The sequence below is a fragment of the Elephas maximus genome, chromosome 17 (assembly GCF_024166365.1).
Source record: "Elephas maximus indicus isolate mEleMax1 chromosome 17, mEleMax1 primary haplotype, whole genome shotgun sequence".
Lineage (NCBI taxonomy): Eukaryota > Metazoa > Chordata > Mammalia > Proboscidea > Elephantidae > Elephas > Elephas maximus.
The window spans coordinates 32475218-32487622 of NC_064835.1; the positions used below are offsets into that span (position 1 = coordinate 32475218).

The 12405-nt window shown below is 49.0% G+C and overlaps 1 protein-coding gene across 2 annotated transcripts in view; it reads left to right on the plus strand.

Moving 5' to 3' along the window:
• The window catches only part of FLI1 (Fli-1 proto-oncogene, ETS transcription factor), a 145090-nt gene that overhangs the window by 80764 nt on the left and 51921 nt on the right, over positions 1-12405 (plus strand). For both annotated transcript variants that reach the window (XM_049857594.1, XM_049857593.1), the window contains exon 2: positions 13-224. In XM_049857594.1, coding sequence (XP_049713551.1) covers positions 94-224 — 131 coding nt within the window. In that variant the 5' untranslated portion in view covers positions 13-93. The remainder of the gene's footprint in view (positions 1-12; positions 225-12405) is intronic.

The window sequence follows — 12405 nt, forward strand, 5'->3', positions numbered from 1 at the left end:
TCTGCCCTTCAGGAGGCTCTGTCAGTGGTGAGCGACGACCAGTCCCTCTTTGACTCCACATACGGAGCAGCGGCCCACCTGCCCAAGGCCGACATGACCGCCTCAGGGAATCCCGACTATGGCCAGCCCCACAAGATCAACCCTCTCCCGCCGCAGCAGGAGTGGATTAACCAGCCAGTGCGGGTCAACGTCAAGAGGGAGTACGACCACATGAACGGATCCAGGTAAGGCACCAGGCCTACTGCTCAAGGGCAGGCAGTCTGCCTCCCAGTGGGGGCTGGAGGGGCTGAGGCATGCTCCTTGCACTTGAGGCATTTGCAACAGATAGTGATTGTTGCTGGGGAGGCAGTCCCTAGACAGCTGAGACCAGAAAGGCTACAAAACTGAAGGCTGTGATGGAGCAGGGCCAGGAAGCCCATCTGACTCTCTCGGCCTCTGTGCAGCCTTCAGAGGCCCCCGGACCCTATTCAGATACTATGGAACACCTATTCAGTGTGGGGCACTGGGCAGATCCAGGCACATCCCTTCTTGGAGATGACTTTGAGATAAAGGTAAGATACTCTTCCCTGTCCCGTTGAAGATACTTAGCCTCAATGCGTGGGTCCTAAAATTATATATAACAAAGCTCTTGTCATTTCAACCTTTTTTACGGGTACAATTCAATAACATTAATTACATTCACCGTACTGTGCAACCATTACCACTATCGGCTTCTATATTTTTTTGTCATGCTTAAGAGAAACTCAGTGTCCTTTAAGTGATAACTCCCACTTTTCTTTGGTCTCTATACATTGCCTAGTCTAGATATTTCATATAAGTGGGATCACGCAATATTTGTCCTTTTGTGACTGACTTATTTTGCTCAGCATAATGTTTTCAAGGTTCATCCATGTTGTAGTGTGTCTCAGGACTTCATTTCTTTTTATGTCTGAGTAATATTCCATTGTATGTATGCACCACATTTTGTTTATCCGGTCATCTGTTGAGGGACATTCAGGTTGTTTCCAGACCAAAGCATTCTTGTAGCAAAGGTCCAGAGAGTGATGAAGCAAAGCACTGGAGGCTCACTGGGAAAGGACGAGACCACATGCACCTGGAAAGGAGGCAATGGAAGAGGTGGTCAGGGAGAGTAAATCCACAGGGAGGGCAAGTGAGAGCACTGCCTTCGTGCCAAGGTAGCTTAGGGCTCAGGTCCTGGCTTTGGCCTTTGGGTAAAAATAAAAATGAGTTGTCTAAACTCTTTAAGCACCACTCCCTCATTTCTGAAGTAGGCCTGGGGTACTTACCTCCGTGGGCTTGGCGTGGGTATAACATATGATTCTGTAGGGTGAGAATGCAGGACAATGCCAAGGACTTGGAAAGGGTCCCGTAGCAGTAGGCATGGTTATGAGCCAAGGTTTGAAAGAGAAAGTGTAAGTCTCATTCATGAAATATCAGGTAGTTCGATGAGCCCAGGGAGATAAAGATGAAAAGCAAGAGAGGATCCTTGTCTTAGTCACCTAGTGCTGCTATAACAGAAATACCACAGTGGATGGCTTTAACAGAGAGAAGTTTGTTCTCTTACAGTCAAGTAGGCTAGAAGTCCAAATTCAGGGTACCAGCTCCAGAGGAAGGCTTTCTCTCTCTGTTGGCTCTGTAGGAAGGTCCTTGTCATGCATCAGTCTTCCCTTAGTCTGGGAGCATCTCAGCACGGGAACCTCAGGTCCAAAGAATGTGCTTTGCTCCTGGCACTGCTTTCTTGGTGGTATGAGGTGCGCCTGTGTGTCTGCTTGTTTCTCCCTTTTATATCTCAAAAGGGATTGGCTTAAAACACTACCTAATCTTGTAGACCTCATCAGTATAATTGCCACTAATCCATCTTATTACATCATAGTGACAGGATTTAGGGAAAGCACATCAGAAGATAAAATGGTAGACAATCATACAAGGGAATCAAGACTTAGCCAAGTTGACAGATATTTTGGGGGGCCACAATTCAATCCATGACAGTTCTGAGTGGTAGGCTGAAAAAATACAGAATTTAATCCACAGACTGTGACCAACCAGAGACCAACTTTAAGCACCGATATGACAATCTTTTTTTATGACAATTAACATCATCAGAGCTATAATTTAAGATGGTGAGCCAACAATCATGATGTGTAGAGAGTAGGGAGGGGAGAGAATTGGAATCAGGAAGGTAAGCTAAGCAAAACCAAAAAACCAATTTCATTGCCATCAAGTAGATTCCGACACATGTCCACCTCATGTGTTATGGAATAGAACTGCTTTATAAGGTTTTCTTGACTATACTCTTTATGGAAGCAGATCACCAGCCATTTCTTCCATGGTGTCATTGGGTGGATTTGAACCACCAACCTTTCGGTTAACAGTGGAGCGCAAACTCTTTGGGCCACCCAGGGACACTGATAAGCTAAGTTAATGAAATATCCCAGATAAGCAATAGTGAAGTTATGAGCTAAGGTGATGGCAATGATTATGGAAATAAAAAGGGATACGTGAGAGACCTATCAGAGAGATAACAAACAGGTCTTGGGTGAATAAATATTGAAGTGTGTTGAGAGGCGAATGTGAAAAAAGACTCAGAGATGACTCCGAAGCCTGGCCATATGGAAGAAGAATGGTGCTGTTGGCAGGCATAGCGAGGATGAGGGGAGGAAATGCTTTGAGAAGGGAAGTCACTGCTCCCTTTGAGATTTGCTGTGAGCAATCAGCCAAACGTTCAGACAGAAATGTCTAAGAGGGTTTGGAACTGGGGGACTGAAGGTCAGATAGTGTTTTGGGGCTGGGATTTAGATGAGAGCACCATCTGTAAGGAGTTCTAACTGGGTAAATGGATGAGTTCACCAAGGAAACAAGTCCAGAGAGAAGAGCAGAGCCAGTGAGCGTGCAGTGAGAGTGAGCCCCCTCCAAGCAGCCCATGGTCGCAGACTGCCTGTGGGAACATCCAACCTACCACATGGCAATTCCACTAACCAAACCAGGGCCTGGGATCTCAGCCACCTTCCCAGATTCTAGGATTTCAGGAAGGCTTGTGTGTTCTGAGCCAGGAGCCACATAGATAACCATGACAAGTCTGCAGCTCCTACCAGTTGTAAACATTTCTCCCTATTATCCTGTCCTTTGTTCCCCACCACCATCCTATCAATAGGTATTCTAACTCTATTTATACAGGTAAAGGCACCTTGGGCTCTGAGGGGACAGATGACTGGTCTAAGGCTTTAGACCAGAAAAAGTTGGCCACAGAGCCCAGGCATTGACTCCTACCCCTGCATACCATCTGTCCTGCCCCTCTCTACCCCTCCCTGTCTGCCTGCATATCACAATTTTGCATTCATCGTCTTTGTAAAAATGGTGTGGCAGAGATATCTGATGTCCTCTAACTTCACAAGGAAGGAGAATCAAGATCAACAGCCCAAGGCTGATTCCCGTGAGGCAGAGGTCAGACATGCCTCCACCCTCCAACCTTTTTACCAATTCTGACACCAACTGTCCCCCTCATAGCACACTCTGGTTTTCCGCCGAGTTCAATAATTCATTGCAATGGCCACACAGAACTCAGACAATACTCATGATTATGAGGTTTGTTAGGGAAGTAACAGGTTACAATGCAGGTTCAGGAACCCTCAGGACACAGTTCTTAAATTAAGACAGCCTCTTCTCCTTCTCAGGCAAGTCTTTCTCTAGCCCCTTGGCCTCTGCCCTGCTCAGGCAAGTGTTACAAAGCCCTTTTAGCTTTACCAATGAGTACCCAGAGGCACCCTACTCTGCCAGTAAGCCTCCTGCCCGAAGGCACTCAGCTCTATGGGCCGCTCCATTGCACCATCTCCTGCTGGTCTCCTGCTTCTTCTGACACCGTTTCTTTGCCACGGCTTCACATCGTCTTCAGTGTTACAGTGCTCTCTTTCTCTCTCTCTTTCGATCTCCTGGTTGCAGGAGCTTCTCAGCTTAGGGATCGCAGATCCAAAGGATGCACTCCACTCCTGGCTCTTCTTTCTTGGTGGTGGTAAGGTCCTCTCGTCCCGTCTCTGGGATGACTCATTTTAGGCCTAGTAGGATGACAAAACTGACCGATCCCCTTCGTGGGTCACAAGCACCTCATTTGCATAGTCCCATCCAGTCATTTGGTGGGAGGCTAGAAAGTATGGCTAGAAGGGCCATGTTAAGTAATTCACGGCACTGCAATCTCATTTCTGCCAACACCCAGCCATGAGGTGGCCTATTCAGCGATGATTCCCAAACCGGCCTGTTTTTAAGGAGCTCCTGGTGCTTGTTGGAGATTCAGACCCCTCCCCCTTTGGAGGGTCTCCGTGGCCTGAATTGGACCACTTCTCACCCCACTGCTCTCCCCCACTCCAAGCCAGCATGCCTCTCTCTCTCCTCGGCCACTGCCCTAGCCTCACACTTCCTCTTGCCTTCCTGATGTCAGTTCTCCATACAGCAGAATGTGTAATCCTTAGAAAATATTTAAATCTCCTGTTCAAAACCCTTTAATGGCTCATGGCAAAATCCAGAGTCCTTAGCGTGGCTTCAACATCCCTCCAACATCCTCTCGAGCCCCCCTCCATCTCACTGCTCCAAGTCAGCCACTCAAAACTCCTGGGCCCCCAATCACACTCCTGCCTCAAAGTCTCTTCCCTGTGTTCGCTCTTTCTGAAACATTCCCAGTCCATCTAGTCACATGACTGCATCCCTCAGTTGTTTCAGGTCTCTATCCATAATGACACCTGACCACCTGATGTAAAATAGAACCCCTTCACTCCTTAGGTCCCTGGATGGCACACAGTTTGTGCTCGACTCCTAACCTAAAGGCTGGTAGTTCAAACCCACCCAGCAGCACTATAGAAGAAAGGCCTGGTGATCTGCTTCTGTAAAGATTACAGCTAAGAAAACCCTTTGGAGCAGTTCTACTCTGACACACATGGGGTTGCCATGAGTCAGCATAGACTCAACGGCAGTGGGTTTGGTTTTTGGTTACTCCTTATGCTCTTTGTTTCTTAGCTCTTGTCACGTCCACACATTCTCTTGTTTGGTTATTGTTTATTGTCTCTTTCTGTCACTAAAATGTGGGCAGGTCTTGGCTTTGTTTCCTGAGCAGTGCCGAGCACACAAGAGGAGCTTAATAAGCAGTGGTCAAATGAATAATGAACGAATGCAGGCTAACTAGACTCAGATGAAGGTGTGTGTTCAAGGCCATGCAGATAACTAATGAGCAAGCCAGGACATAGACGGGCTGATCTAGCCCCTCACATGCGGAGCCCGCATTTCTGCTCAGCGAAGCTGCACCTATGAGCTAACTGCTCCCTCTCCTGCCACAGGAAAAGCCCCAGGCACACCAGGATACTAATCACAGTCAGGGCCCCCCAAGGAAATCAGTTTTTAGAACCCACTTGTCAGCTGGTACCTGGCTCCCATCACAGCAGCAGCCAGCTGGAAGAGGGCTTTGTAAATACCTGGTGAGCAGACGTGATGTTTACCTGGCTCCAGTTGCACAAAGCAGCCCCTGCTTTTGCTTTGCCTGTCATGACCTGGGCCATCAGCAGGTGACAGAGCAGGTTCAGAAAGATGAACAAGCTCTCTCCCCCTTTGGGGAAACAGAGAAGATGGAATAGACTCCGCAGAGTCCAGCAGGTTGGGCACAGCCATCTCCAGCACCTCATAAATATTGTCTAAGTGCTCACATGTAGACGGGCTGGTGGGCTGCAGGAGGCAAGGATTGTTAGAAAAATGTCTTTGCTTAGAGTGAAACCGTATCAGGTCCTATTAGTTAATTATGCAAAAAAAGAAATAACATGGTAAAATAGATGCCAGGCCACTAAGTTTTCTTAGCCTGAACACTGCACTTTTCATATTTCCTGAGTGATAACGGCACTTTGTTGCTTGTATATGACTTGATGATTTTCAGAGGGGTGATTCATTATAGGAGTCCCTGGGTGGTACAAATGGTTAACTGCTTGGCTGCTAATTAAAAGGTTGGAGGTTCAAGTTCACCCAGAGACACCTCAAAAGAAACGCCTGGCAATCTACTTCTGGAACACCAGCCACTGAAAACCTTTTGGAATACAGTTCTACTCTGACACAAATGGGGTCAGCATGAGCTAGAGCCAACTCAACTGCAACTAACAATAACAACATCAAATAATAAAAAAGACAGACGAGATAGTTGTAAAGCTTCCTAACCTGAGATGAGAAAACCCTAGTAGAGTGTACCGTTTGGGGTCTCTTGGCTCATGGGCCAGAGCCAAGCTGTCCAGTACGGCAGCCACCAGCCACATGTAGCCACTGAGCATAAGCAATGTGGCTAGTCCAAAACTGAGATGTGCTCTGAGTGTAAAATGCACACTGGATTTAGGAGACTTAGTATGAAAAAAATTTTTTTTTTTTTTTTTTTTAGTATGAAAAGGAGTGGAAATAGCTCATCCTTTGTTATATTCTTATGTTGAAATGAAGGGGCCCTGGTGGCACTGAGGTTGAGCACTTGGCTCTAACCAAAAGATCAGCAGTTCAAACCCACCAGTCGCTCTGCAGGAGAGAGATGGGGCATTCTGCTTTTGTAAAGATTTGCAGCCTCGGAAACCCTTTGGGGCAGTTCTGCTCTGTCCTGCAGGGTCACTAGGTGCCAGAATGGACTTGACAGCAGTGGATTTGGTTTGGCTTTCTGGTGAGATGATAATCTTTTGGCTATATTGGGTTAATATATTAATATCAGCTCACATGTTATTAAAATTAATTCCACCTGTTTTGGGGTTTGTTTTTCAGTTTTTTTAAACATGGCTTCTAGAAAATTTATAATTATATATGTGGCTCACATCCTACTTTGATTGGATGGTGCTGGGTTAGAATGTTTTGGACTGCCCTGTGATCCACAGAGGGTTCCCTCCAGGCTTTTTGCTAACATCGTTTCTGAGGTACCGCTCCATGCTTATCGTAGGCTCTGTAGATATTTGTACCTCTGGTGGGAGGGATGGTTTCTATGTGGCTAAAACTATAATGCTCTTCTTGCTTTTATCCCAGCAGCCTGTCATCTGGACCAGGGGCCAGAGACTGAGCTCTGAGAAACTCAGGGATCACCTGGGTTTGCCGTGTTGGGGGAGGCTAGCACCCTCCTTCTTCCCATCTTCCTGTCGTTAGTGGAATCTTTTTGGGTGGGTGTCCCTGAGACAGTACAGCCCACAGGTTCTGTGTTGGACGTAGACTTCAGCAACCTGATCCAAGCTGTGGTCTACAAATAGCTCTCAGCTGCATCCTGTCTCAACCACGGGGCCTGGGGAAAACATCCCGTGAAGGAAAGAACATCAGTTTATGGAAGGGAAGTGCAGGAACTTGCTTGCCTTGTGTGCCTGGCGTGTGGGACCTTGGCTAGCCTGCCCTGACACCCAGCAAGGACCAGTGGGGTCTTTAGCCTTAGATACCTAGACATTCCACATACAGAAATCAGCCTTGCACACCCACCCAGTAACTTGTGCCTCTCCGACTGCAGGCACCTTCCTAAGTTCCCAAGTTCTGAACGGTGGACTGTAACCTGGGCGCATGAAGCTATACTTAGCATCCTGGAAAAGCCGTCAGTGTCTCCTGCGTACGCAGATGAAAACAGCACTCTGTTAGGGAGCTGGCTTTATTATCGGTGATTTTTTTTCCTTGAAGTTTGCTTTTATTGCATCACCTTTTCAAGAACAAAAAGTCATATGCACACATCGATGCATAGACCCTACAGAAATCCTCAAGGCCACGCAGATGGCCTAACTGTTGTGCGATGTGCACATACAAGGACGGTCCTACCATACCTGCCTGGTTTGGGTAGTGCTTGCAACCGCGCGTTGGCTGTATGGATTATCCAACAGGCAAGGTAAGCACAGTGCTTATTTTCTTACCAGATCATCAGTAGTGGAAAATTTCACATTTTTTTCACTACATCAAGGATGCTGCTTCTAGCTATGGCTGGCACCTGTCTCTCTTCCAGCCCCACAGCGTCTTCCTACAGAATCAAAGCCTCTTTTCAAATTTACAATCCTTGACAGGGACAGATCACCCGGTAAGCAAGGTAAGCACAGGATTAGTTGTGTTTACTTCTTAACCTGTAGTGAAACCCGTGTGGAAACCTTGCCTATTGGATAATCCACCCTGTAGGCACCACTTGATAGCACGTCCAGGCTGGAGGTCTGCAGTGGCACATCCTGAGAGCCTCTCTGAGATGAATGGGAAGGTAGAGCAGATGTCTGTGTAGTCTGGCGCTGTAATCTCTGGGAAAAGCTTTTGGAGTCTCCTTTCATCCAGACACCCAAGATTTTGCATCTTGTTTTAAATTGCTTAAGTTTGCAAGGCACCTTTGGAAATCATTAGCAGTTTTTTAATGCCATGTTTACCGAACACTCAAAAGTAGAACCAGATGGGCTAGAAGAGCTGATGCCCAGTGGAGAAGACAAATGTCTTCAGTTGGGAAAAGAGCTGTAGGGCCCATGCCACCTTTGCTGTGACACCCCCGTGTCATTGCTTTCTGTCACCCTGAAACGGAGATGCTCTGAGTTTCACTCTCTAAGCTGCCACCTCCTCCCTGCTCTATTGTGCCATCCCAGGCCCTCTGATCACCTGCCCCAGTGCTGTCAGCTGCCCATGGGCCCCAACCCCCAAGCCCATGCTAGCTGTAAACGCAGGTCTCAATACAAACGAGCAGGCAGTGTAGGCAAGCTGAAGGACAAAACCTCTTCGCCTCGGCCCCTGCTCCCCCTCCCCCTCTTGTTTTCAGCAGCCCTCTTCACAGGCGCCAGCTGCCTCATTAAAGAGCAGCCTTTATGCTCTGTTCACCTGTGCCCACCCTTCGCGGTGCCCTTCAGCCCAATGGCTGTGAGTGAGGCGCCTGCAGCCTGGCGAGGCACAGAGCCTGAGAGCTGGCCGCATGGAGGGAGCTGAGGCAGGCCCATGGCACAGGTATGGCTTTCCTTCTTTCTCTGTCTCAGGGCAGGCCGGGGGAAGTGTGAGGGGCCAGGGGGTGTCCCGGCTTCTTCCTAAGGGCCCCCCTTTGGAGATCCTAGAAGAGAGCTCTCTGGTGAGGACAGGGCCTTGTTCCAGAGGAGAAAGCCCCAGGCAGGTGGATGGCCAGATAGGCTACCTTGTCAGGTGGGGAGCAGGTGTGTACACAGGCACTGGAGGAACAGGAGAGGAGGGGAGAACTTCTGTGGGATGGCACACTGCTGAGCAGGGGCCAGCCTCTGGGTCCCATTGTGCTCCAGGCTCCTGTCCTTACCAGGTCACCTAGCAGGCAGGTTTTACCTAAGGTTTCATCTTCTTTGTTTTTCTCTTCTCCTGGCAACCAGGACTGGGCCCTGCTGCCCGCTTCCTCTCTCCCCTCTACTGTAACCTTAAAGAGTCACCGAGGAGGTAGTTCCTGAGGGTGTGACTTCTCACCTCTGTGTTGCAGGAGGTCAGCAGTTAACTCAGCAACCCCCTGAGGCCCGCTGAGGTGGAAAAGAAAGGCAGGCTCAAAGATACAAAGAAATGTGTTCCCATGCCCAAGGGGAGAGCCCTGGGCACACACCTCCTGCTCCATCACCTGCTGGCAAGGCTCGCCTTCACAGAGTCCTGACCCTGCGCATGGCCTCTCACCCCTCCTTCTCCTCGGGGAAGTGTCTGCTCTGTCAGCCCCACCCTCTGCCAGTTTTCCCCTGCCAACAGGAAAGTTGCTCTCTTGGCTGTAGCCTGCCTTAATCCTCCAAACTTCTGCTGCACTTGGTTGTTCCACACTGACAAGTATGCTAGAAGAGGCTGCCAGACAGCATGGTGTGTGTGTGCACGTGTGGTGTGTGCACATGTCTGTGCACGTGAGTGGTGTGTATTTCTGTGTGCATGTGTGGTGTGTGTATGTCTGTACATGGGTACATGTGTGTGGTGTGGTGTGCATAGTGCGTGCATGTGTGTGGTGTGTGTGCACGCATGAGTGGTGTGTTTGTGTGCATGTGGTGTGTGTGTGTGTACATGTATGTGGTGTGGTGTGCATAGCACGTGTGCATGCGTGTGTGTGTGTGTGCGCGTGCCTTTGTGTGTGGTGCGTGTCTGTGTGCGTGTGTGTGTGTGTGTGTGTGGTGAGAGTCTGCATGAGTGTGTGTGTGCGTGCATGCATGTGTGTGGTTAGCCGTGGGGTGGGGCCTGGCGAGTCCAGGGCAGCACTCCACACAGTCAGGCACCCGGGCTTTCTGGGGCTGCTTCATCTCAGGCCAAGTCCTTCAACAGCAGAAGCTAAAAGGCCAAACTCTGGTGAAAAGCCCCAAAGTGCTACCGCCTCCCCTCTGACTGCCACGGGGACGTTAAACCTTCAGCGGCCTGGGACTCTGACGGCTAGGTCTTGGTTCTCTGCCTGGAAAAACAGTAGGCAAATAGTAAAACCTTAAATTCTAACATGTGTAAGTTATACATCTTATTTTCATTTTCAGCCCATGTTCCCTTCTGTAAGACATCAGGAAAAAATTACCGTCTGACTTCTAATATCTCAGTGGAGCGTTTATCTCCCAGCTATGATAAGTGAGCTTCAATATTTTTTTCCTTTCACATTAAGAAACAAATTCATTTAATTTTCTTTATTGAATATGCTGGGCTTCCCCTGCCCCTGCGGCGTCTCGGGAATCCTGAGCTGTTCCGCCTGTTGGTGACTGCCTTCCTGTCTGCCACGCTCCCTGCCTCGGCACCACCCCTGCAGCATGGCACACAGGCCCGACCCAGCTGGCACCACCAGCTCCACCCATAGCAGTGACAGGGGCAGCAACCAGGCCTTTGGGAAGTCCAGAAGTTCTGGGTCCCAGAGTTGGAAGGATTTAATCTGAGCCTTATCTGAACTTCTTGGGCCTGAAGGCCTGGTTGGAAACTCTTGAGATAACTGGCTTTTTCCCAGGGCGCTAGGACTGATGCCTCCTACTTGCTGTAACCACAGCTGCGGCCTCACCTTGGCCGTCCAATGGTCTCTTTTTGGTTCAGCCGCTGCCTGAGTAGGAGCTGGCCGGGGAAGGTTGGCTTGTCCCTGGGCACCCTGCGGGAGCCTGTGACTCTGAGTTGGGGGAATGTGTGTCCTGCCTGTTCCTGGACATTGGGTAGCCACGGGTGGGATGTCACTGGTGCTGAGGTGAAGCCACTGAGCAGCCTCTCTGCACTGATGGTGTAGAATACCGGATGCCAATGGGGCCTGGGAGTCCATGAATGGTGCAAGTGGCCAGCATGCCTGGCTGCTAACCAAGAGGTTAGAGGTTCAAATTTCATTTAGAAGTGCCTTGGAAGAAAGGCCTGGTGATCTACTTTCACAAAACCAGCCACTGAAAACCCTATGGAGCACTGTTCTACTCTGACACATGTGGGGTTTCTACGAGTCAGAGCTGACTTGATGGCAACTGTGTCTGGGTTTGTAATTAGTCTTCTTGGGTAATTAAAAAACACTGTTCTACTCTGACACATGTGGGGTTTCTACGAGTCAGAGCTGACTTGATGGCAACTGTGTCTGGGTTTGTAATTAGTCTTCTTGGGTAATTAGGTTGGGTCATTTGCTGTGTCCCTTGTACACGTCCATGCCATTTCCCTTGTGAACTTGGTCACCAGAGCTGTAAAGTACTAAGAGGGCCATAACCTCTCTTCCAGGGCAAAGTTCCTGGACTCTATTCCTCCTGCATATAGCAACCAGCTGTTTCGTAAATGTGTTTTGATAGGGAAGTCTAAGCCCCCGAAGGCCTGAGTGCTGCTCCACCACTGTGACCCACCCTGGGCCACTCAGGAAAGCTTCATTCTCCTTAGCCATAAGAAGGTGATAGCAACCCTTGTCATGCCAATCTTGGAGGGTTACTGGGAAGTTCAAATAGAACAGTGTATGAGAAATGCGTTAAAATTATGTACATGCAATAGAAGTATTCATTCAGAAAATGTTTATCATTCACTTACTATGTAAGACACTGTGGAAGGTACTGGAGGTTAAGAAATGAAAGCTAGGACACAATCCAGGAACTTGCAACCCATCAGGGGGAAGGGTGCCTGGCAAACTAACTGTCACATGGCAGGATAAGTCCTAGAAGGAAAAAAAAGGCAGTAGCAAAGTGCCATCTTAGTGGGAAGAAGGTGGATCTGGGAACAAGGAGCAGCGCAAACGTAGTTCTCCTGGCAGTGAGGCAGCCATCAGATGGGGAGGACTTCAGTACCGTCCTAAAAGGCTCAGACGTTACTATGAGGGCAGGAAGGAGCTGCCCAAAGTTGTTAAGTACCATAATTATTGGACAGGGCTGGGATTTGCAGACAATGCTGATGCAGTATGGAAGACAAAAATGAGGCATCTCTATCGTCATCCTCCTCATCCCACCAGACGAGGCTAGGAAGCGGCTCGCAGTGGCCTGAGCACTCTTGGCCTACAGTGCCCAGGCTGCTGGCGAGCTGCACCCAGGC